We start from the raw sequence: 24,932 nt of genomic DNA, 5'->3' as shown, positions 1-24,932 counted from the left end.
AAGGCGACTAAAAAAGGTATCATATCAAAAAGCATAAAGCCCTCCAAAAACGCCGAGCTGAAACCTGGCCCAGAAAGATGTGAAAACTCCGGCCCCATCCATCACCGTGTGATACCCCCGACTTTTTGTTTCTTTTTCTCGAACATACAGCAGAACTTAGAAGGTCGGCCGTCCCCGTTTACGCGGCGAATGACAAAGCTTACGATCCCCAAGAACTGGATAGAAGCTTGTTCTTGAACCGCCGCCCCAAAACAGTTGCTAAGCAAGCTCATCTCCGAGAGCTGTCCTTCTAGTAGTAGCTCTGGAGATCGTTGCTGTTGCCAGCGCTTCCACCACCTCCGTAGTTACCGCCACCGCCGCCGCCGCCCATGGGACGACCAGCTGGGCCCGTCGGGGCGTTCGGCGGAGGACCCGAGTTCCACGCGCTAAGTGGAGGTTGGTACTGTTGCTGTTGACCCCCTTGGAAGCCGCCTTGCTGCTGCGCCGGGAGGGACGGGTAGCTGTTATCATCATACTCGACAGTTTGTCCGTATCCTCCCTGCTGGTTTCGGGGCTCGACGTCGTCGAGGGAGCGGTAGCCGTGCATGCCACGTCCGCCGCGGCCGCCCTTACCATTGCCACGGCCTCTGCCACCTCTTCCTGCACCGCCGCGGAAACCACCACCACCACCACCACCACCACGGCCACCGCCTCCACGTCCGGAATGGAAATCGCGGCGCTCGTTGCGGCCGTTGTAGGGGTTGTGTCGGTGGTGGTCGCGTGAATAGTCGCCGCCGTCGTGTTTCCGCTTAGAAGACTTGTTGGCGAAGAGTGATTCATACTCGTCTTCGCGGGGGTCCTCTGGCTCGATGCGCAGGATCATCTTCTCTCCGACCGTTGTCTCAAAGGTCATTGCCTTATCGGCGGGAATAGGTTGCCAGTTTTGGATCTTACCGGCATCCACGGGGCGGGCACCCTTGCGGAGGGCGAGAACAACGAGAGGCGACGGGTTATCCGTGTGGAACTTCGCGGTGGCGGGAACGGGTCGGAGGCTCGCTGCCCAGATGCTATTCTCAAAGCATGCTGTGCCTGTGACCTCCCACTTCATCTTGCTGCCCATACCTCCAACCTTTTCCAGGATGCTGGCCGGGCAAGGACGAGGGCAGATGAGAATATTGTTGGCGTGGAACTTGAGCTCCTGCTCGGGCAATCCAGAGGGGATCGGGGCCATCTTCATCAACTGCGCCGTGTCTTCCTTGCTGATCAAGTAGCCTGTGAAATAGACAGTCTTCTTGATCCTCAGTCGTTGCGGGCGAACGTCGGACGATTGTTTTCCAATTTCCTCGTTGTGGAGGTTGATCATATGCTGAACCTCAGCAACCTCAACCACGGGGTCCAGGGTTGTTGACATGTCCGCGACTTGGACGACCTCCGCCGTGATGGGACCGCGTGTGCGAGTAGCATTAATGTTCTGCTTGCGGTTATACTCGGTCATGAAGTCTCTGAATCCCTTGACGTGTTTCGGACGGTCCTCGTAGATGCGGATTTCTTCGGCGTTCTTGTACGTCTCCATGACCGCGGTGAGGAAGAGCTGCTTAAAGTGCATCGTGCTCGAAAAATTCTGGTTCGTCGGGCTGACGGCAGGCTTGAGTCCAACCATGTCGAATTCGAGTCCCTTGCTGTGAATCATCCTCTTGATGAGCTCCCCGAAGCCTCGCTCGGAGCGGCCCGTCAGCAGCACGCACAGAGCGTCCTTTTGCTTGACGCTCAGCTTCACCAGCTCGACAATCTTCTCATTCCACCAGCCTTCCCACGCGCGCTTCTCCTCGGTGTCGGCGCCCTCGCCCGTCGCTGCGAGGATTCGGGAGTCGTGCCACCAGCCGCCGTTGCAGATGACGTCTTGACTTGACAGCACGCCGATCGTAGGGCCGCTCCATAATGCGGGGTTCGGCAAGGGAGTTTTGAAGACTATGGATGTCGGACGGCGTTAGTTTTGGGTTCAGGAAATTGGCGAAGCAATCACGCAACGCGGCAGTGTAGGAAGGGCATCCTTACGTGTGTTGTCAAAGTCGTAGATGTGCAGAGCCTTGATCTTATCGACGGCGGGTAGCTGCGTCGTCGCGATGCTCCATCTGCTCAATGCAGTCGTCGTCGCAGAGGATGTCGAGTAGGCCGCCTTAGCAGAGCCATTGGCGTATGCGGACGTCATGACTCGGCGGGTGAATCTGGAAGCTGCCAACATGAATGTTGACCAGACTTCGAAATTCCGAGAGAGGTGGGAATTGTTCAAAGAGCGGGTCGTCGATAGAGTCGCGAGCGCGCAGAACCAGGGCAGTGGCTAGGGGACTCGAGCTTTGCTACAGTGGTAGGTGCGACCGCGGCTTGTGCCAGTAGGAAGTTTTCCCTCCGTTGGCTTTGTGGGGCTGGCCCGTCGTTAGGGGAGGCAAGTCCCTGAAGAGCCCTGCTACCTGTTTGGGCTTTCTGTGGCAGCTCCCGTTATTCGAGGTAGCTACTGCTTATGTCATGAGATGATGGGCTGATTAGATAAGCACTTTCCACGACTCTGGATGAGAAGCGGCCTTGACGGCTTCCAATCAGCATCATAAAAATGATGAATAAAGAGTAAATCGGATTTAGAGCAGAAAATTGTATGGTAGACGATCGAAATCTCTTCTTTTCACGAATACTCATCAGGAGCAAAAGTCAGCGTTACTACCTAAGGTGCATCTGGACGTCTTGTTCCACGTACACTGTGGCACGGATGGCTTCAATGCCGTCCTCCCGCCCCACATCCGGTTCCGAAGTGTGGCGAAGTGGAGAAATCAGAGCCGGTGAACGGTCCGGTACTTCCCCTCGGTCAAGGCAGTTTCGCCTCCTTTTCCAGTCTGACGGCAAGTTTCTGGAAGAAAGTTATGATGGAAAGGTACTTGAAATTGTGTGTGGTTGGGTCAGCAGGGTAAGTGCTATGGTGAAAGCTGTTGCTGCTGAATAGTGCACTTATCATTTAATGCGATAACTCTGCTTTTCTCCCGAAAAATGCTGGCAATGAGTACCATGCTTGACATCTATCAAGGGTAGAACTTCATGACTGGTGTTGAGTGTGACCGTTAATTCGTAGTGTAATGTTACCAATCTAAGTACCACGGTAGGAGCTGTGTAGCAACACTGCCTCCAGTTTGTCAAGGCTTGCCTACTCAACATGGAAAACAATTGGTTTCACGAATGGGACACCAATTGACAGATAACAGTTTCTCTTCTTTTCTTATTTTTTTGCAGTCTCGGCTGAACCAAACCCTGGTCAGATTCGTGCCTCTTACCAGCACTTGCTTCCGCTGAACCACCGTAAGGCGAGGCCTGCCAACAACTATTTCGTCAACTTCAGGGTTTTCGTATCCATCGTCCTCTTCTCTCGGCGTCTCTTCCCTTGCCATCCACGCCTCCCTGGATATCATCTTCCTTCCCAAATTCTTCCGTCTTTGGTGCTCTCTCGCGAATCCTGTGTTCTCGTTCCCAAGCGAACATACAGAGGCCAAATTCCTGGCGTGCAAGTTCCAAACATCGACGACTCCCAACATAAGGAAAACATGTTTTGAGGACATACAGGCCCCTTTCGTCCATAAAATATCGGACATTGTGAACAGGAAAAAGTAAAACGATAAAAAAGCAAAATCGGGGAGATTTCCCGTACCATAACGCCGAAGAAGTAACCAAGTGCCTTTCCCATGGGTATTCCATGCCGCCTTTTTTGGCCCGACCGATGCAATGCGTACTCTAAAAAGTCATGCTCATGAACCAGCCAGGGTCCCTTCATCATATCATACCACTTCTGCTTGTCCTTCCTTTGGACGCTTCTTCCTCATTACTTCCATCAATGCTTCGTGTCAAAATACACGTTGTGGTATGCCGACTACAATGTCGGATCAATGGCGCCAGTGTCGGACTGCTCACCAAAGTCAAGAAAGGCGTCCCAATTGTCACTAACGGGGCCTGGGGTTGCATCATCGCTTCTGGGCTCTTCAAACCGAGACGCATAAGGGTTCACGTGTCCGTTGAAGTACTCGTGCGAAGAAAGCGTAAGCTCATTCAAGTGCTGCTCATGTTTCAGGTCGGCCATCGAATGAGTGTCTGGGTAGTACATCTGCTGCTGTAACGGATTGCCCATGAACATTTGAGCCATCGGATCGTTCATGTCCAAGTTGGGTACCATCATCTTCGCATCCATAGGCAGCTCAGCGGTGAAGGATGACTCAGGGGAAAAGAGGCTGTGATCGATTGTCGTCATGGGCGAAGGGAAAGTCGAGGCTGTTCTCGTCGAGGGGGTGCCGGCCGCAGCGTCTGATGACGGCGACAAAGCTGGCGGCGACTGAGGGTGATCACGCGCTACCGGTGTGGCCATGTCCATGGGCGACGCCACTGACTGTGTTCTCTGGCGCTGGTATCGCTGGGTCTCGGGCTGGAAGTTTACTGACGAGAAGGTTGGTGATATGGGGCTAGTAACCGCGTTTTCGGGCTGAGTGGGCTGCGACAGCGACATGGAACGTTGCCCGGGGACGGAGTACATTGAGTTCGTAATGTTACGAGACAATGCCTGTGCTTGCTTGTTGGCGTTGGGGAACTGTTCGGCAAACATCTTGTTGATTGGGTTTTGAGCCCATTCCTCGTTGCGGAGCCCAGCCACCATGCTCGCCATGGCTACTCTGTTAGCCAAAAAGGCATTGACACGGTAGTCGAACTCTGGGGAACCGGTCTGAAGATGAGCAGCCAGCATGCGGTAGGAGCGGGGCATGTCGTCCTCCTCCTCTTCGTACATTTCCTCCGCCTGCACAATCGCTTCAGAGATCTTGAATCCCTTGCCGGTGCGCTTCTTGTGGATCTCGCTCGCCATCTTGGCGGACTGCACACGGGCTTCGATACTGCGGTCCGCCCGCCGCGAGGCGGCAATGTAAGCGCGCTCTTGGTTCTCTTCATGAGATCTCTCTGTCTACGTGTGAATGGTCAGCACATGGATCCGGTAGAATGGAAACTTTCTTATGGCAAGTCAAATAAACCACCGTGGCAGGCAATGTTGTACAAGTGTGGCAAATACAGCCAAGTTGGGAGGAAGACGTTCGTGGATAATTTGATAGTCAAGAAATGGGTACTAATGCGGGCAGGATGATTTGAATGGAATATCACGATTTGAACTGAATTTTCGTACCTTCTTCTGTGCCCGTTCAGTCTGCATCGTAGGCGACAGGTTGCTGGCGTCCAAGGAGCGCTTCGGCATTTTCGTTGACGTCGAGGATTCGGAGATCGACGAGTATTATAGATGGTTGAGTGGTAATGGTGTCAAAGGTGGCTTGGCCAGAGAGGTAGCTGATGCGGGGTGCAGGAATATATTGAAGCTTCTGTTCACTTGCGGTGATAGGCTTCGTTGTGGCTAGAACCTTGAAGCCGGAATCACCTGATATCGCGATGAGGTTGGTCGAAACCTAGTGTTTAACTTGGGAGTATGGAGACGTATGAGTCGTACGGGTTTATCGTGGTGTCCTAAGATGGTTGCGTTTTCTGAAGGAGCTCGTCGGTCGAGGGACCAAAAGGGTGTGTGGAAGTTGAGGAGGCAAAGTGTGGAACAGGGCGGTATCCAAGTCTTATACAATCCAAGGGTACGTGCTCGGGAGAAACGACTGGGTATCAGTCTCGAGGTGCGGAGCAGCGTGGAGAGGAAGAAAAAGGCTGTGAACTGGCTGGGCGTGCGGTGGAACAGAGGACAACCCGGAGCAATGTTCCATGCGAAAGCATGGGAGAGGGTTCAGTCTACCTACCTTGGGCGGGCGAGATGAGAGAAAGAGAGGGAGTGAGAGCGTGAGGAGGTACTGTTGGGGGTACATCTGATGCTGGGTTACGGAGTACTGGTTCGGGGATTGACCAGACAGATGGCGGCCGGATAGATGTGACCGGGGACATGGTACATGGGAAGGGGTTAGGTTCGTTGTTCTGTTTGGTCGACCTGATGCAGTTGCAGTGCGCGAGAGAGCGAGATGGGAGCTTGGCTAGGTACGCTAAGGATACATTGGGCACTGGGAAATGCGGTGTTGCTGGCTGTGCCGCAACTGGGGCAGTCCAGCACAATTGGCAGAAAAGAGACGGCGAGGGACGGCAGAGTGAGAGGGGAAAGGGAAAGTGGCATTTCGACTGCTTTCGATCGCTAGACGATCTTGGAGGGTTTGATCGGGTTACGCTCTGTTGATCGATCTCGATGAGAAGGGACTGTGTGCTAGGCCGACGCCCGTGGAGCAAAGTACCCCGGTAGTCACTCTTCACTCCATCGAATGGAAGGAAAGGGCTGCCCACTCTCTCTGCTTCTCCTTCTATTTCCCCCCTCTCTTCTGATCTCTGGACTGGCTGTCTCCTGCCGCCCGCCCTCGTACTCTACTTCTTTCAGATTAGCGCCGGGTCGTTTGGGAAGATGGCAACCACGGTTTGGTCGTCGTGGTTGTGTTGGCAGGGGCTGGGTTCACGGCTAAGGCAGTCGCCAGTGATAGGTAGGTAGGTATTGTAACTTTTTGGGAAGGCATACCTAGCTTTTCCCCGATGTCAACCATTCTTCCTCTTTTCGACTCTCTATCTGTCTTATCACCACAGTCTTTTATTTGTGATTACTACACCTCACAGATTTCTGTCCTCCCGTATGTTCTGTTGTTAGATACTTTCGCCAAGCTCAAGATCGCAGCGGGACGTGTACGACAGACAGAGAGGCAGGAGCACCAAATGTCTCGAGGGCCGCAGGGCAGGTGCAGATGCAGCAGCTGCTGCTGCATGGGGTGGAGCTTTGGCCTGAGTGGGGCGATCCCAAGCTCGGGCTCTCGCCTGTGCCACATCCCCACCCGAATGCACCCAAGTGCAACCGACAGGGCGGGATCAATCCCCGGGCCATATGCTCCAGGCCTTATCCCGGTCACGACCTGTGAGAGACTCAGAGACAGAGAGCTTCTTCCCAGTGGTCCAATATTCCACTGTCATTTTGGGCAGTTCCGCATCGATTCCTCTTGCTGCGTCGAAATAATGTCAATACACTCGCAGCTACGCAATAATCATCGAAACAAGTGGTAACTGTGACGACGCGCTAATTAGACTACTTACTCTCAGCACACAACTGATTCATAGTAACATAGTACATATTCGGGTATCCCATTTGTTTGTAAGCTGTTCGGAGTTGGTTTCGCGCAAAGAAGGTGCTTTACAGAGGGAGGCTGGAGCGTCCCTCCTCGAAACTCCGTCCTTTCCCTAAAAACCTATGATTCCATGCACCCTGCTCCTTCCTGTCTTCCCCTTGCCTACATTCGCCATTGCGGCAAGAGACATTGTGTACGTATCTCCACAGTATGCTTTCTTTTCCTTTCTGCCTTTTGCGAGGATTGTTTACAAGCGGGTAGTAAACGAGCAACCGCGTTGGCGGACAGAAAAAGAAGGTCGGGGGGTGGGTGCAAGTTTTTACACGGGAATTTGATAGGAGAGAACTATCTGCACTTCGTACGTTAGACACGAGAAGAGAATCGACAGGCAGGAGAACGGGGGGATTCAAGGTGGCCTGCTGCAACCATCACAGACTAACAACGACAACCTTGACAACCACACAACCACATCGACCGGCTTCATTTCGTCCCTCGATTTGTGCAATCTACCTGCAGATGTGCTGTTCCCCTCCGTGAGGTACCTACCTTCACTGTGGTGGGTGGCGGGCCCAGAGTATCGCTCGGGCGGAACCTTTGGGGTGCCAGTCGTACCAGCATCCCCAACTCGTCAAACTCTCTTGTCATGCTAAAGTCTAAAGACGCTTAGCAATGCTGCAGCCCGCTGCTGGCCATGTCCGACTGCATAGTGTCTTATTCAAGACATTGGATGTTGCCCATCGGCTGCATCTCTGCCCGGTATCTCTTAGGTCCATCCCAAGAGTTGGATCCCAACCATCTCTTGGGTGTCTCGACACGCTTCAGCCAATCCCATGTGAGTGATCCAGTTACTTTGAATGGCTCGCTCACTACCTACGGAGTGCGCGACTCCTATACGGCTACACTCTAACATATCACAGTTGTATGCCCGACATCTTTCTAATATGCGTGGGCGATTGCACCATGCCATACGGTGTAGCGCCTCTATGGCAAACTCCATTCCGCAAACATGCGTGAGCTTAAGACAAGAGAGGCAGGGACCGGTCAATGTTCCACGAGCCCTGCGGTGCCTTGCTCTGCATCCATGCATGTATTCGTACAGAGCACATTGCTTCGAGACACGGCACATCCACAACTTTGAACATTTCACTACCCCGCTGACAGGCCGCGTACTTCAACCCTTGACCTGAACAAATCTGTACGGAGCGGTTGGCTACGGAATTTTTGCCAGGAGTACACTCCGAGGCCTCACCGCCAATAAGCCCAATGCAGTTGAGACAAAACAGCTTCGCTACGAGGTGACAGCTTGCTGGACCTGTATCAGTATGACCATAGCCATCTCGAAACTACTCGTTCCTCGAGTCGTCCCAGTCGATTTTCCTCCCAATCTAATGGAGAGGTCGCTACCATTAGCCTTGTCATCAAGATGCAGCTGGCATGCCATGGAACCCAAATGCATCACCAATCAATCGAATAGTCTCGTCAAGTCTCTGTGGCTATGGCAATAGGCGTACTGCGTTTGGTGGCTCTGACGAAGCCGATGCCATCGACTGCACCAGAGTCTCAAACCGATTACATCCGATCTCACTACGGATAGGTTAACTTACTGATGCTTGGTTCGCAGTTCCCAATCCTGTCATCTGTGGCATGAGATACCTGGCTGTTGTGCTAGGGCTGTACCTTAGCGTTTGGTTGCTCCAGCGGTATAGCACCCCGCGCTATTGATCCGAATACCTCGACACTCGGTGCTAGAATCTCTCCGCGTCCGCAATTCGGAAAGAAGGGTGGGTCCGGTAGCATGGGGCGACTGGCGACAGCGACGATCGATCCCCAGGGTCCGATGCCGAGTGTTAGGGGCCCCTAGCAAGATGGCGATGAGAATTGACACGCTGCCATGCTTTGATACACCGATCGGAATATTCCAGCACCATTATTGCCTACCAACATCCAGTGGGCGGGTGCCTTCTTCAGAAACAACAGATTCGCGAGCGAGTAAGGGGCCAAGCCGTGCCGGCAATGCCAATTCATCCTTTGTTCATTAGTCGACAGTCCAGGAGGTCATCTTGCCTTGCAAGCGAATCCCGATACAGGACGAAATCACTTGCGATAAGGTCTTCTGCAAGAATTGCAGACTGTGCGATGGTTAAAACAGTATACCTTCTGACACATTCAACCAAGCCGGTGGGGGGATTATCGTCCTAATCTCCCAGCGCAATATCGGTTCACCTCGCGCTTCGCAGGTTTCGCAAGACCGACCCTTTACGGAAGATGTGCCACCAGGGTCACGCCAACAGACGGGACGGCTACCCCCAACTTACGCTCTGGGAACGTGGCATTTGCAGGTGCCTTGTTCGCAGGCGGTAATTGTGGCACAAAGCTGCGTTAAATCCGATCAGCCATGGCCCGCTCAGTCTAACTCGAGGAAGCCGTGATGCGCACGCAGATTCTTCGAGAGGGCCTAGACTCTCGTTGGCGGCAGCCAAAAGTTTGCCAATTACCTCCAGGCACAACATCAGCTTACCTTTTGACAAGTTCTCCGACTCTTGCTTCAGAAGTTCAAAGAGTGACAGCACTCATTTACGAGCCAAGGGTTAGAAGAAACCTACTTTTGCACATTCTAACCTTGGTTCGTGTCTCCTTCTGCTCGAACGGCATCACATGTTGGATAGAGCTTTGGGCATTAAATTATCTACAGCATACGCTTAGCAGAGTTGCACAACAAGCAAGGGCCAAATCAAGAGATCAACTGGACACAGGCCATGACCAGAGCGATAACACTCCAGTGGACAAGAGCCGCGAGTGAAATGTTCTTACCGTCTTACCGTCTTACCCCGCCGCCGCCGTGGCCAACGCGAGGGATGGTGGTGGTTGCTTCTCAAGAATTCGTCGTCACGGTTGTGTGGTTGTGCACAGCCCCTCGCGTACCAAATTGTTGGTTGTAACCTCAGCGGATGGCTTCCAGCTGGTTCGCCAGGTCAGACAAGCCTAACGACGCTGTTGATCGCGTCGAGTACGTAGGTATCAGTCTCGAGGGTGTACACGCTACCACGGCTACCAAGTACTAATCGTCCAATCTTGCGGGTGTCACTGAAGCCCAGGAGAATCCATTTTTGCCTAGTCCTCTGGAATTTCTTCCCGCCAGACTGAAGACGACGTGGTGAGTTGCTCCCAGAGATCTAAGAAATTGACGTCACCTCAAGATGGATCAGCTGCTTCAGACATTCAGTGGTTGATACTGGGCTGAGAAGAGCAGTTACGTTCCGTTTTTGGTGAATTCTGCTCGCCCGCGGGTTAGCTCTGGCTCAAGCGCTACGGTAAACGACAAAGTTGAGACTTGCCATTATTAAAACGACTGGCGTTGCTCGACGTTGAGACGGAGCAATCTGTCCGCGCGCCACTAGCTCACCCATATTCTTTGGTGTGTGAAACCGATACTTGGAGTTACAACAGGACCATGGCAGACCCCTCGAGCGGGACGAACCTCTCTGAGACCAATCAGCAGGCCACGGTCCACAGCCCGGTCCCGGCAACTCTGATGCTCTCCATTCTACATTCACGCCATAGAGTGGTGGTCTACAACCTATGGGAGCGGATATGTCGAGCACATTTCGACACCGGGTTTCTGGACCCCCAGGCAAGCCTGCCTACTGTGTACCTGCCGTACGGATGCCTACGCCTATCTTTGCTTTGATCAAGTTCGATGATCACATAATCAAAGGGACTGCGAAGACCACGGCATACAGACATAGGGGCACTAACGCCGGGCAGCAGGCTAGGTACTCTGATCGACCTTCTGCCACAGCGGGGCAGCGGGTATTATGTCGACCCGCTTGCCTACTTCCCGTATGGGAATCAACCATGAGAAATGACATATCTTTGTCGTCAGGCATTGAAGTTCAGCCGACACTGTCCATCCATCTCTCATGGTTCTGCTTGCTGTATGTAGGTTGCTTACTAGCTGTGGAACCATGCTAACCAAACGAACTTCCCATGTCGACAGTGCCGTTGCTGCATCTCGAAACCCCAGAAAGTCCATTCGGCCGGTGAAGCAGATGCTACAACCTGCCGAGCCTGCAATCAAGCCTTTGAACCACACCCTTCCCCGTTTCCCCAACTGCCTGTTTCCAGTGGTTTGTGGCGAAACAACGACAGACACTCGACTCCGTCCCATCTGGCTACCACAGACGCACACGCCCAGTGAGCTGTCGCCCCTTTTCAAACTTGCGATACACAAGAGAGCGATCGAGGTTTTCGGGCACATCCATACCCCGCAAATTGCCATGGTTTGGAGCATGGGATTTTGCTCCCCCCGTTTATCATGTTGCGACCCTCGGCTCTTCTTCGTCATGGCAATGAGCACCATCGCTCACTTTGCTTGCCGCACGTCACAGGAACACAACATTTACGGCATTTCCATGAGAAGTATTCTCGGCGATCTCGGCGATCTCGGCGAAGTGTGCTCAAAATATATGGCTCGATGTAGCGGTGCAGGTGTTCTGTGTAAATTTGCAGAAGAGCTTCTTGATGGAGCCGAAAACCGACGTTGAAGATGGCAAATCATGTCGACGTTCGTTGCTAGATAAGCGAGAGATCGCGCGCTGACATCTCATGTTCGGAGCCGTGACGGCCAATCGACCTTTTCGCCTCCTACCCCGGATCCTGATCTCATCAATTTGATTCCAAATGCCCCTTGCTCCTTTTTGTGAGTCAGCATAAATCAGAAACGGCCACCAGCGCCGTTGGAGACGCCCCGCCTATAGTCTCTGCCGGGCAAGGCCAGGAGGCCAAAGCCAGGCGATCAGGCGATCGTTGATAGACGTCGGCAGATGGCACTGGTGAAGAACGCACACCGAGGGGTGACTGGAATATTCTTAAACAGCGGGGAGGAGCGCCACGTTCCTGAACCCTGACGTAAAGTCTCACGGGTCGCCTGGAGGCTGGATGCGCACGGAGCGGGCACCAAGGACGCCCGCGGAGACGGTTCACTGGGAAAGTGGGAATGCAGTTACCAGTGCCCTATTACAGCTACGTTGGATTGGCATTGCAATCTCCATCGAAGAATGCGATGTGCGGTGCCGACGAGAGAACCCTGGAAACCGGCATACCGGATACAACTCAAGATTTTGATCAATCCATTCAGAGATGGCACTTTTTCAGCCAGAGAGCATTCGAGCTGCGTTAGCGGCAATAATCTATTTCTGCGTCAAGATAACACTGGTCGCAGCCAGTGTTCCGACGATGCACGACATCCATCGCATCTCGATCCCTCACCACGTGGTTTCGCAACTCGGCAAAGACACTATCGCGAAGACAACAGCTCAAACGTACTCGCCCTGGTGCTCTAGAGAGCGTCCGGGCCCGCGGACATAAGCTACAATAGAAGATGGATCGTGATGTCTGGACGCGCTACCACACCAGAGCTTCCTCACTTGGCTGGCTTCGGGAGGCTTGTGGTACTATTCAACGCACCTAGTGAGAGGGGGACCTTAACCGACAGGCTGGCTCAGCCGCTAGTGCTCGAAGAGAACAAGGAAGCCTACACAACTGCTCAGAAATCTCGATGGTGGCTCAGACAGCCGATGGCCGCCTGCGCAAAATCCGTTCCAGCTTGTCTCTTTGGCACGCGGGTTTTTTCAAAAGCACGTCGGGCTGGGATAAGTCAAAAGAGCCTTCCACCGGGATAGGAAACCAGCGTTCCAGACGCTCGCTCAATTACCCGCCAGCCACTACCCGAGCCCCTGTCGTTAGGGAGACACTGCGTACTCAAACTAGAGACATCGTGCCATTTCAACAATCCGGCCAGAGTGGTCCGTATTGCTCGTCCACCATCTGTTAATAGCTGGTGCCATGTGAGATGCCCGGCTTGGGGGAACACTGGGAAGTGGTCCTGCTTATGCTTTGCTACGGGCGCAAGCAGCCCGAGGAGCCAGGTGGGAGGATTTACTAGCAGTCCTGCAGACTCATCGGGCCGCCGGGATGAATTGGTGTCGTGGCTGGACTTTCGTTCGGCCCTGAATCTGATATCCCACATTGCGGCCGGATAGCCTGTGTAAGCCAGAATGCTTCCAGGACACTGCTGATACCGGCCAAGCCTTAGTGGGACGCATACTGTCTGTTTCGCCCGCTTTCAAACATCCCAGCAGTAATACGGTAAGGTTGACTCTTCTGAGGCCTCAATCAACATTGATAGCATCCGCAAGGACTGCGGATTTCAAATCCTCGGCCCCATTTCTCATTCAAACTGTTCTAAGTGAGTCCTAGTTCTTCATCGTTTGTCCTGTCGCTTTGCAGATTCCGCAGATTTCCTTACCATGATGAGGTGAGCGCACGGCCTAAATGAACCCTCAGCCGTTCCGCCCCGATTTCCAGAGAAATCCACGAGAATCGGGCGGCAGTGCCCAAATGGTCTCTCTGGATCCCTGTTTCCGATTCACACGACATGTTCGCAGATCGGACGGCGGGCCCCGGATTTCGCGATCCCCTCAAGTTCTGCAGGGCAGTCCGCATCGTGGCATGGTCAAAACAAGGCTCCCCGGCCCCTTGAACTGGTTCCTTTGTTGGAGCGATCGAAGCAGCCAACGTGCCATCGGAACATTCACAGCCCCGATTCCAACGTTCTGGGACGTGGGCCAGCTACTTTCTTCTGGATCGGGAGCAACGATTCTTTAATCTAGCCAGCCGAACATCCCCCGTCAGCCCTGCACCTACCAGACGAACGATTGACCGTCTATCAGAGTTCACGATCTCATGGGAAATTATCACCAACGGTCCGCATCGTGTTTTCTCGGAGGTGCCATTTCGATCCGCTGCCGCTAACTATCACCGCTTGGGGTTCCCACCAACGATGGGTCAATCTGCAGCGGGAGTTCCTCTCTCCATCGCAAAGGCTCGGGAGGGTAAGCGTATTGGGTTATGCCGCGATTCAGGACCCCGATTGTGTTGAACTCCTCGATGCGACAGTACTCTGGATCGCGCCCACTGCGCTGCGACGCTTTTCCTTGACCAACACTAACACTCTAAGTGGAGATGATATCTGCCCAGATCGTGTGCTTCAAACGCCCTCAACAGGGTTTTCTCTTAGGCTCGACTACTGACGCCATTCGCTTCATAGTTGAAGTCGAATTCTGGTGCAAGCGCAAACAAGAAGCAGAACGTCCTTGTGTAGGCGCTTAGGTGTAGCAGCGGTCGCTAGGCGATCGGCCCCATGCTGGCCGCGATGCCCTCGTCGTTGCACGATGCTTCATTTTGTTTTGGAAGACTTTGATCGCCATTGGAACGCAGCAAGGACTGTTTTCGAATCCAAGCGCGACGAGGAGATGACGAAACTGAGCCATGACGGGCAATGTGCGCGATAAACTCCGTTCAATTGACAGCCAGCACTGACATGCCGTCAGTGCCATGGGTGCCTCGGCCTAGACTGGTAGACATTGCGGTTCTCGGGTGTTTTGGTACTTTCCGCCGAAATGGAGGCTCTCGTTAATGTTTGAGCTGCGCATAGATCCCCAAGGAAAGCTTTCCGGGCCATTCCCCATTGACTGAAAATGGGACACTGTTCGGTCCGCCAATGGACCAATCCTCTCTGAAAGCTCAGAATGGTTCGCTCGATTGAATTCAGCATGTTGATCTGTCGGGAAAGAGGCTGGTTGCATGAACATTCTTCTCGCAACTGGCGCCCAGCAATATCATTCAAACCTCTATTCCGATATAGTACCGTTGATGTCTTAAAAATTCAAGTCAAGTGGACCGGTCTGTCGGCTCGCATTTTCTATATCGCTAGTATCTCGAGACTGGGGTATGTGGAAGGATTGTAACTGCTGAAGAGGGATTGGATTCCTTCACCATGACTGAGTCGAGCCAATCTAAATCTTTGCAAAAAGCGAGTTAAAAGCGAAGAGGCGGTCGCCCGTCGCGTCGGCTGTGATTATCAAGCTTCAATGGATAAAGTTGGGCGGGATGTTGTCAGAGTCGAACAGATAGTGAACATATGAACTTTTGATGGGCTTCGGACAGTTTTGAGGCATGGAGACCACGCTGAGGCGGCTTCTGCTGACGTCTAGGGAACGGTCCATTCGATCGAAATGCAAAGCTCCGTGGAATTCTCACGATGTCGCGATCTAATGTTTCTTCCATGTGAGAGAAGATGTGGCTGCATCATGATAATAGGACGGAAAGCGAAGGACGCTCGAGAACCCCTCCTTTCGGGAATACGGGCAGGCACCCGTCGAGTTCCACGACGTCGGATATCCCGTCTGGCGGTCAAAAAGGACACACATCGCGGAACAGCACCTTCTCAATCATCTTTCTAGTCACGATCAAGAGGCATACTATTCCAGAAATTCTCACATTCGACGTGGGTGCCTTTTCATTTTCTTCGACATCTTGCCATAGACAGCGCAACAACGCAAAAGACAAAAACCCCCGCAACCATGACCCTGCGATTCGACCCAGAGTACCAGGCCGCCATCACCGCCAGAGACAGCGGCTCCGGAGGTCCCGCCCCGCCGGCGGCACCCTTCAAGGACGCCCTTGAACTCCGCGCCTTCTCTGAGCCCTTGCTCCGCACCGTCCTCCGCGCGCAGCCGGCGCCGGACAACGTCCTCGAGACGCGTATCCCGTTCACCTCGCACGACGGACAGGAGGTCGGGCTCTACCGCTTCGCGACGCAGGAGATGATTGACAGCTCCGAGCCCCTGGCCGCCGTGGTATACGTCCACGGCGGCGGGATGGTCTCGTGCGACGTCGACATCTTCAGCCCGCAGATTAAGCGGTTCGTCGAGATGGTGGGGATGCCGTTCTTCGCGGTGGATTACAGGCTCGCGCCGGAGTTTCCTGACGGGCTGGGCGCCGAGGACGTGTATTACGGGTTGAGGCAGCTCTCGGAGAACGCTGCGCGCTGGAACGTGGATAGCGGCAACATCGTCATCATGGGCGACTCGGCGGGCGGCGGGCTCGCGGCGGGCGCGACGTTGATGGCGAGGGATAGGGGTCTGACGCCGCCGCTGCGGAAGCAGGTGCTCGTGTACCCGATGCTCGACGACCGGACCTCTGTCCCGGAGAAGGCGGCGATGTACCCCTTTCTGGCGTGGAAGGCGCACGACAGCGTGCTCGCGTGGCGGGCGGTGTTGGGGGATAAGGCTGGGGACCCGAGGCCGTGGGCGGAGGCGGGCGTCTCGTTGTATGCTGCGCCGGGCAGGGCTTCGGTGGAGGAGTTAAGGGGACTGCCGAGGACGTATGTTGACGTGGGCGGGTTGGATCTGTTCCGGGACGAGTGTGTTGATTTCGTGAGGAGGCTTTGCGAGGCTGAGGTGGAGGTTGAGTTTCACTTGTGGCCTGGGTTGCCGCATGGGTTTGAGAGTGCGCCGGGGATTGGGTGGGTGAAGAGGGCCTTGGAGGCGAGGAATGACGCTTTGAGGAGGGGTTGATCGTGGTTTGCTCTAGAGAGTTGGGAGGGAGGGAGGACCGGGTAATGTAGGAAGGAGGTGGACGGCTTGGGCTAGTTGAGACTCACACCTACCTGACGCGTGTTATAGGTAAGATCAGGTCTTGAAAGCCTTGATCGTAAGCTAGATGCTTTCACGTGGTTTTCTTTTCTAGGTGTAGATGTAAATCCATCTTCTAGACCGAGGCCCGCGTTTCTACAACTTGCGAATCCGCCCAGTGGTACCCATGATCAGTATAACAGAAGACCACGCCGTCCATAGTTGCCTCGTGTATCGTACCGTATCATACCAGGAAGACTAAAAGGTGCTAGGCATACTCAAATGCTCCCTTATATTTTCTCCATTGTTGGTTTTCTTCCTCTGATAGCCTCCAAGGTCTTTGGAGATGATATGCATTGAATCTCTGTTGCATTACAGCAGCTATCTCGATCCACACCTTGAAGCGAATGGGAAAGAAGCTGGGAGCTAGTAGCTCTTGCTTCATTGAAGTCCAGGTAGGAGGATGAAGGACAAGAAGTGTCTTGGAATGAGTGCAATGCGCTCACATACATGATATAGTATTTCCTTCCTTCCGTACACTAATCACAATAATTCTATGCAAAAGCATATCAGTAGCCCTTAGAAAACAAGAGAGAAAGAGACAAAAGAGTCCACCTCGGTAGGCTACATCTCTTGGTGCTCATGCTCGGAATCGAACTCGAACTCGGAGTCTGTTGTCGAGTAGGCTATCGGGCGTGATATAATTGACTGCTGACCATAGACCACTCCCCCACCCAGTCAGTTCGACCTGACCCGCCGACCTAGACGGGCGCCTGCTGTGCTGGTGACATGGATGGAGTTGAAGGGGTATATATGGGCTTCTTCCTATGTGTATTGTGGGATTTGGGACGAGTATACGTTTCACGTGGCTGTTGTTCCTCGAAAGTGATGATTGGCTTCAAGTTGATATATATGCCCTGGTAGCGGCACAACCCAGTCCTGGAGGACTGTGACTTTCACTACTTATAAGGATATTCTCATCAATCAGGCCTTGACCCGGCAAAGCTTGCAGTCGCTTAACGTGTAGACCTTCAGCAAACGGCCTGGAGAACGAGCTCTCGAAGTTTTGGTTTAGGAAGCAAATACTATTTCCTATTGAAGCATGCTCATGAACCTGAAGAGCCCGCGAGCTCGTCGCCTCTTGCTACTTGGCTACGACTCGGCCGTACAGCACGAACTCGCAGTAAGGTGTCTTCTGTGAGCCATGCTGTCATCCGTGCCTAAATCTGCAAGCCAGCCCTTTACAATCCAGAGCTGGGGTATGCATTTGTAATGGGAGGTGCAACTCGTGTAGAAGCAGTACCTACTATTATGACAACTGTTTGTATGTATCTGAACTATGTTTTTCAGAAATCATATCGGCACTGTGAAAGAACGACATAGGGTGACTGCACATTGTCTCTTGTCGAACACTCAAGGTAGACTTGACGAGCAAAGTATTTTGAGACTCTCCAAAGACACTTCCGCGTTTGATGTTATGATTTGAGGGTTTTTCGCTAGAAGAGAGCGATGGATGGGTTCATTGGTGGTTTAACATGTTCCAAATGTCACCATGGATCTTGGAAGCTCTCACGCTTCGGAAGGTTACCAACTGAACGTGTTCAGAGCACTTCGAGTAATATACATGGCCTTGTCCATAGTTCGGAAGTTCAGATTCCTTTCAACTTTGTAGTGAATCTATTCCGCCTCTTTACATAGGACGAATACCTTCGTGCACCAGCGCCGGGTTGGTCGGCCTATTTGTACCAGGAGTCGGATGCGTGTGTAAGCGGACGGGACTTCTCAACCCTGCGACTCAACTTTCGCTACTCCGTAATAAGCCAAATAATTAGCCAATTGCCCCCAACACTATGTCTATGCTTTATGCTTACATGGCCTCTGATTAATGCCAAGAGAGGAGTCCTAATAAAGTAGCCATCAACTCGCCTTTAAATTATGGCGGTCTCAAGTCAGTTGACGTGATTTATTGAGAGTCTCGCACCAAACATCAGCCGAACAACTGCTGGTTCGTCCCAACTCGGAGCCAATTTCAGTCAAGGATCGGCAGTTCCCCGCAGTTCCCTTAGGCGGACCATTGACATTTGTCCAACGCGGCCATCCAAGAGGGAAGGTGCCTGGTCTGCCGGGGATCGATGCAACGGGCCAAGCCGCTAGGGTGCACGTGTGGTAGCCACTCGGAGACTCGGGCACAAGGGCCTAAGAGGAATAAACTCATGAACCCCGGCCTCGCTAGCAAAGAAGCATACTTTTGTGCTCAACTCCAAACGCTAGACGGAGGTTCTTTAATGTTCTTAACCGATGGAATCCTCCGAAAGGGGGCAGACAGATCCGGTGTTTGCAGGAGAGCGGCGAGGAAACCCTTGCGATTCGGTCCAGTCCAGCCGGGGCCATGCATAGTCTCAAGTAAAGTTGAGCTGACAAGCCCAAGACTTTCCAATGTCGTATCGGCACAACTACGCAGTAGATTGACTAACCCTTTAGTTCGTCTTGCAGGTATCCCGACTGGCGGAACAATAGCTTTTGCTTCTCTTGGGCGTCTTGGCAAGTATAAAAGATACGAACTTGGGAGTCTCGGCCGAGCGGAGTGGAACCTCGACTTCCACTGCCTCTGAAGCTCATTACCGGGCAAGGAGATGGTATTGTTGAGAGACATGAGACTTTGGATCCAGGTTCTCATAAGTAGAGCGTTGTTTGTCCCGGTTCACTATGGACATGGTCTTTGATACCTCAGCCTCTCTGTCTTTGCTCTGCCGTCTTGTTTTTACTTCTTAGGATACCTCTTAGTACACCGTACCATCAACATCATGAAGTTCACTTCTATTCTCGCCTCCTTGGCGCTGAGCGCCCTCACCTCCGCCGCGCCCGCCGCCTCTCCCGAGCCTGCCGAGCTCGCGGCCCGCGCCCCTACCCTCTACCTCTGCGGTGATAGCACCATGGCCAGGAGCAGCGACTCCCAGATGGACGGCTGGGGTCAATACGTCTCCAAGTACCTCAACATCGCCGTCGTCAACCGCGCCATCGGCGGCCGCTCATCCCGCTCCTTCTGGAACGAAGGCCGCTTCCAAAACGTCGCCAACGAGGTCAAGGCCGGCGACATCGTCGTCATCGAGTTCGGCCACAACGACGTCGGATCCCCGCGCTCGAACGACAACGGCCGCTCCGTCTGCCCCGGCGAGGGCACCGAGACGTGCGTCTCGGACACGACGGGCGAGACCGTCTACACCTACATCTTTTACGTCATCCAGGCCGCCAAGCTCATGACTGCCAAGGGCGCCACCGTCATCCTCAGCTCGCAGACGCCCAAGAACCAGTGGGCCACGGGCACCTGGGTCGGCACCCCGTCCCGCTTCGTCGCCATGCAGAAGAAGGCCGCCGCGACCATCAACGACGCGGCCGTCACCTTCGTCGACCACCACCAGGCCGTCAGCAACATGTACCTCAAGCTTGGATCGTCGGCCGTCAAGGCCCTGTACATCAAGGACAACACGCACACCAGCGCCGCTGGTGCCGACCTCAGCTCCCAGGCTTTCGTCCAGGCCATCTACCAGAAGATGAACGGCACGACCAGCCTTGCCGCCCACGTCAAGACGCCCATCAAGACCGTCTACTAGTTGGCATTTCGAGTCTCATATGCGATGATAAGAGAAGGTTCCGGTGGCGGAACCTGGGGTGCGGGGAGGTTAATGTCGTCTTCTTGTCGAGGAGCTTGGTCTCTGATGACTTGATGGCTCGAATTTCGCTGTACATATTTCAAATAAAACCATCCAAGGCTCTGTACATAGACAGAACAACACGTAAATAGTCAACAAGCCTTCGTATTTTTCAGATCCTTTGTAAAATGCCATGTCTGCTCGGCACTTTTGGGTTGTTGAAAGGCCTCGAACTCTTGCTTTCTTGCCCACAGGCTGTAACTCTTGCGGCTAATTACCTAAGCCAATTTCAAAGTGAGACCTTCAACGTACCTGTACTCTGTACCTAATGTGTCGATGTTGTGATTGAAATTATGAATGGAAGGAGCAAGCGGTCTTGACCGTAACTTCCACACGTAACCACGAGACGGAATGGCTAAGGTATAAAAACCCCCTCAACTCCATTCCTGTCACCAGCAAAGCAGGCGCCCTCTAGGTCGGGGTCAGGTCAAACTGTGGCGTGGGTGGTGGAACGGTTATGGTCAGCAATCATTTACGCCCACAGCCTACTCGACGACAGCCTACTAGTACCCGGATCCGAGTCCCAGCATTTGCACCAGAGATGTAGCCCCCAATTCAGCATCGGGGTTAAACTCTTTGATGTTCTTAAGACCAGATTATACATGTATGCAAGGCATCCATACTAGCATTGCTCGAACGTAGAATATTTATCATAGCTAAGGGCGATTCCAAACTTCGACTACGTCTTGGCGACGCACGTAACAACTTCTATCTCTAGGTATATCTTCATCTCTGTGCATGATTTCTTGAGTGATCTCAGTGGCGTAGAGTCTGTTCCATCAACATCGAACCGTATGTTCATTTCCCGAAAGGATGCTCGACCGGTCTGACCTATGACTCCATGACCATCAACTCTCTTTCTTGTCTTCTTTCCCGGAATGCCTCCCAAGGCATCATATTCAGAAGCTCTATGACTGGTTCCCGGATGTTTTGTCGCGAAGATGCCGGAGACTCGAGGCCGATGAAGTGGGCTATGGGTGTTCCGAGCACCCGTAGACACTATCTTAGCAAGGTTGATCTTGGCAAGGGTTGAGATCACCACGTCAAGGCCAAACGTTGTTCCACTCATTCAAAAGTTGCCCAATGTTATGGAGTGAGATTGCCCATAGTGGCTGTAACGATCGCAGTATCCAAATAGGACCGCTCGCAAATTTGATCCCACGATCAATCTTGGTACTCCCTATGCTTCGCCTCGCGAAACGGGGCAAACCTGACGTACAAGAACACACGATACATGATCATCGTCGACAGCATCCATACCGCCGTGAAGACTAACCACCAGAAGACATCGTGTGCATCGAGCCAAATCACCTGGTTGCGAAAAGACCAGGAAAAGTCGTAGTCCTCATAGTAGTCCCAGACCTCCTCAGGGATAACATCCCAGTGTACAGCGTAGGAGAATGATCCCATAACGATGGCAACCGCCATAATGAATCCCATCACGGTGCTGAGACAGATGAGAGTCATGATCGAAATGGCTTTGCGGGGAGTGTTCGTTTGTGACTCGTGGAAGATCAAATTCCAGGCACGATTGTCCATGAGAGGCCGCCGGGCGCCGTTTCCGCCGAAGGGATAAGACTCTGCGGTCGGGACATTGGGGGAAGCGTAGCTTGCCATTGTTTTATGTTGTGCGTGTTGCAAGTATTGTAGCTTTGATGGTGTTTCAATTTTCGGATTGGGCCGTGGTGATGAAGTGTGAATGACTAAGTCTCTATCGAGCATGCGATGGCACATAAGGAGGAAATTAAGTGAGTGAATCGACGTATCTCCGGAAGATCTATCACTAGGGCTAGATCAAAGTGGCTACGAACCAACCTTTATGGTTTGACCCTCCGTAAACTGCGCTATCTTCTCTTTAAGGTTGCAGGAAGCCTCGAACCTTCATCGAACGTTGCCAACGCCTTGCAAAACTCAAATGACTTCTACCTGAAATTAGTTCCATTAGCCACAGGCTCGTTCGCGAATTCATGAGCATAAGTCAACTCCCTTCTTTCAGGATACATAGGTTTTGCCGCTACATGTAGAGACCTTTCTGGTTTATTATCAAGTCTATCACGGAAACTAAATTCCTTGTATGTCCTGAAGAGAATTCAATGTTGTTCAGATCCATCTATGGGCACGAAGATAAGCCCATGGAGTCCTTGATATTGTTCCATTGTCCGGTGGCATACATACCTCTATTTACCTGAGTAGTCAAGGCTCTGTTTCTTATGCCACCAAATCAGTCCTCAGGTTGTCCAAGATTGAAAGTCCAAAACTGTTAAGTGTGTATGTATTTGTAAGCGCCGAGTGCTTGAAGAGATGAGGTTAAGTCGGTGGAGACCACGCCATCCGGCTTTAGTCTTCCCGATGTCGCTCAGCTCCACATAGGCGCCGGACAATTACCCGCCTCACCGTTTTTGTGTATCAACTTCCCGGCACAAGATCTCGGTTGGGAGGTTTTTGTGTCAACGCTAGCTTTGATTGGTTGGAAAACTTCACTCTGCAGATGTCGAGTTTGTCTTGAGAACAACTCGGCTACAGAAGTCTTGCGCCCTTACTTGACATTCGTTCTATCAGCCTAGTTAAAAGGCCGTCTAGAGGTCGTCTGAAGCGGGCAAAAGAGTTTTCTCATCACTCGCAACATCATTTCCCAGCGCCATCAGGATGCAACTCGCCGAGCGCCAGGAAGCCGACTCGCTTGAGCGTGCGCAACCTACGGAAAGTAAGTTTTCGACTTGCCGTTAATAGTCTCGTAGTGCGAAGGTACAAAATGCTGATCTTAGAACCTTGACAGCTCTGGACGTAGCACAGGATTCTCACAAGTACCCTGAGGGCGGCAAAGATGCATGGCTTGTTGTGGCTGGTGCATGGTGCGCCATGATACCATCCATGGGTCTTCTCAATACTCTTGCAGTTCTGCAGGCCTGGGTTTCACAGAATGAACTTCATGGGCTCCCGGAGTCGACAATAGGCTGGGCATTTAGCACTTACGCCTTCTTTCTCTACTTTTGCGGCGCTCAAGTTGGTATGAAACACATCTCAATCAAGGTAATGACTCAAGCTGATAATTCTTCAAGGCCCCATCTTTGACGCTCATGATGTGAGGTTCCTGGTAATCCCCGGATGCGTAGGATCTGTGGCGTCTATGATGTTGATGAGTCTCTGCAAAGGTAAGGGCTATCGTCTTCCCTCGTAAATGTTCAAAGTCTCAATGCTAAACCTTCAATTTGTGCCAGAGTTCTACCAGTTTTTGCTCACCTTTGGTGTCCTTGGCGGCGTGTCAGCTTCGCTTCTTTTCAATCCAAGCATCGCTGCAGTCGGGCACTGGTTCTCGGAACGCCGTGCTCTCGCTACAGGAATAGCCTGCACGGCTGGAGGCGTGGGCGGCGTTGTCTTTCCTCTCATCATCCTCTACATGGCTCCCAGGGTTGGTTTCCCGTGGGCCATCAGGACGGTTGGGTTTATCTGTGCTGCCGCGTCTGTTTTGGCATGCACGCTCTTGAAGAAGAGGCTTCCACCAAGCAAGACATCCAGGGGCGCAATCGACCTCAAGGCGCTGAAAGAGATGAAATTCGGTCTCGCCACATTGGCCGTATTCCTGATCGAGTTCGCAGTCTTCATCCCGTACACTTACATTTGCTTATACGCTATCCATGAGGGCATCGATCTCCAGAAGTCTCTCCTCCTAAGTGCTCTGCTCAACGCTGGGGCTATCCCAGGTCGTGCTTTACCGGGCTACGTCGCAGACCGATTTGGTCCCTTCAACGTCATGTGCGTCACTGCTTTGGTATGCTCGGCGTTCATCTTCGCACTCTGGTTGACAGCCCATGGTGGAGAAGCTGCTACGACTGCCTTTGCGGTCATGTTCGGATTCTGGTCCGGAGCTGCCATCAGCTTGACGCCAGTCTGCATTGGACAGGTGTGCAAAATAGAAGACTATGGAAAAAGGAGCGGCACGGCGTTCTTTGTCTGCAGTTTTGGTGCCCTTGTCGGTGTGCCCTTCGCTGGAGCTATTCTGCAATGGTCAGGTGGCACTTATGACGGCCTTATACTCTTCGCGGGTGGTCTATACATCTTGTCGTTCTGCGCTTTTGCCGTTGCAAGAGGCGTGGCCTGTGGGTGGAATCCCAAGACCTTGTTCTAGACTTGAGTAAGATTCAGTCCACTGTCTGGGGCCTTATATTGTCAGTGAGGACGAGACTTGTGGTCGCTATATGTTAGATATTTTGATCATGTTTGCATCTGCGAGAATGAAAGCCTTGTAACAAGCTTCGCTTAGTGACGATAGTGAATGGGAAGGCATGAGCGCATGTTCGAGGCTTTTGAACGGGGTTTTCCTCCAAGACAGCGATGAAATATCTCTTGGCTCAAGACTTGCTGCGCCCAAGATAGACTCAGAGAAATGAGGGAACTGGAGTTTGTGATTTTTAATGCCTTTGAGTATTAGATCCACGGATGAGTAGACGAGCAATATAGCGATGAACTGAGACTACATTGATGTGCGTGAAGATGAGCTGTTTGCTGTCAACTTGAATTCCTCGAAGGCAAAACCAGGTATAATAGGGGAATAGCAGACTGAGAGTTCAAGTAAGAGTGAAGCCCTGGCGTACTATGAAAAGCTGTGGAACCAT

At 52.7% G+C, this 24,932-nt stretch overlaps 5 protein-coding genes across 5 annotated transcripts; 3 read left to right on the top strand and 2 right to left on the bottom strand.

Moving 5' to 3' along the window:
• Positions 1 to 3: 3 nt before the first annotated feature.
• Positions 4 to 2,254, bottom strand: HER10_EVM0005232 (tat pathway signal sequence). Its single transcript, XM_035474854.1, has 2 exons — positions 2,035 to 2,254; positions 4 to 1,947 (listed from the first exon to the last, which is right to left on the bottom strand). Exons 1-2 carry the CDS (start codon positions 2,219 to 2,221, stop codon positions 290 to 292), a joined length of 1,845 nt encoding a protein of 614 aa, XP_035327978.1. The 5' UTR covers positions 2,222 to 2,254; the 3' UTR covers positions 4 to 289.
• A 977-nt stretch (positions 2,255 to 3,231) lies between these two features.
• On the bottom strand, positions 3,232 to 5,860 carry HER10_EVM0000056 (uncharacterized protein). The gene is made up of 2 exons (XM_035469852.1): positions 5,177 to 5,860; positions 3,232 to 4,960 (listed from the first exon to the last, which is right to left on the bottom strand). The coding sequence occupies exons 1-2, from the start codon at positions 5,243 to 5,245 to the stop codon at positions 3,887 to 3,889; spliced, it is 1,143 nt and encodes a 380-aa protein (XP_035327480.1). The 5' UTR covers positions 5,246 to 5,860; the 3' UTR covers positions 3,232 to 3,886.
• A 9,696-nt stretch (positions 5,861 to 15,556) lies between these two features.
• HER10_EVM0003753 (uncharacterized protein) lies at positions 15,557 to 16,552 on the top strand (the record flags this gene model as incomplete). Its single annotated transcript, XM_035473417.1, has 1 exon — positions 15,557 to 16,552. One exon carries the CDS (start codon positions 15,557 to 15,559, stop codon positions 16,550 to 16,552), a length of 996 nt encoding a protein of 331 aa, XP_035327825.1.
• Positions 16,553 to 19,413: 2,861 nt separating this feature from the next.
• On the top strand, positions 19,414 to 20,220 carry HER10_EVM0011155 (GDSL-like Lipase/Acylhydrolase; the record flags this gene model as incomplete). Its single annotated transcript, XM_035480593.1, has 1 exon — positions 19,414 to 20,220. One exon carries the CDS (start codon positions 19,414 to 19,416, stop codon positions 20,218 to 20,220), a length of 807 nt encoding a protein of 268 aa, XP_035328497.1.
• Positions 20,221 to 21,197: 977 nt separating this feature from the next.
• Positions 21,198 to 24,445, top strand: HER10_EVM0004065 (uncharacterized protein; the record flags this gene model as incomplete). Its single annotated transcript, XM_035473722.1, has 5 exons — positions 21,198 to 21,224; positions 23,113 to 23,326; positions 23,379 to 23,471; positions 23,538 to 23,782; positions 23,855 to 24,445. 5 exons carry the CDS (start codon positions 21,198 to 21,200, stop codon positions 24,443 to 24,445), a joined length of 1,170 nt encoding a protein of 389 aa, XP_035327857.1.
• Positions 24,446 to 24,932: the final 487 nt, after the last annotated feature.

Source organism: Colletotrichum scovillei (genome assembly GCF_011075155.1).
Source record: "Colletotrichum scovillei strain TJNH1 chromosome Unknown Contig00010, whole genome shotgun sequence".
Taxonomy (NCBI): Eukaryota; Fungi; Ascomycota; class Sordariomycetes; order Glomerellales; family Glomerellaceae; genus Colletotrichum; species Colletotrichum scovillei.
The sequence above is the reverse complement of the archived record's forward strand: the minus strand, read 5'-3'. Positions and strand labels throughout refer to the sequence as shown.

What these genes read in the sequence shown, in the direction of transcription:
- HER10_EVM0005232 (XM_035474854.1), bottom strand. Translation starts at nt 2,221, where the DNA reads ATGTTGGCAGCTTCCAGATTCACCCGCCGAGTCATGACGTCCGCATAC. An exon ending in CTACGACTTTGACAACACAC is followed by an intron (nt 1,948 to 2,034) that starts GTAAGGATGCCC and finishes CGACATCCATAG; the next exon opens with TCTTCAAAACTCCCTTGCCG.
- HER10_EVM0000056 (XM_035469852.1), bottom strand. Translation starts at nt 5,245, where the DNA reads ATGCCGAAGCGCTCCTTGGACGCCAGCAACCTGTCGCCTACGATGCAG. An exon ending in CTGAACGGGCACAGAAGAAG is followed by an intron (nt 4,961 to 5,176) that starts GTACGAAAATTC and finishes ATTCACACGTAG; the next exon opens with ACAGAGAGATCTCATGAAGA.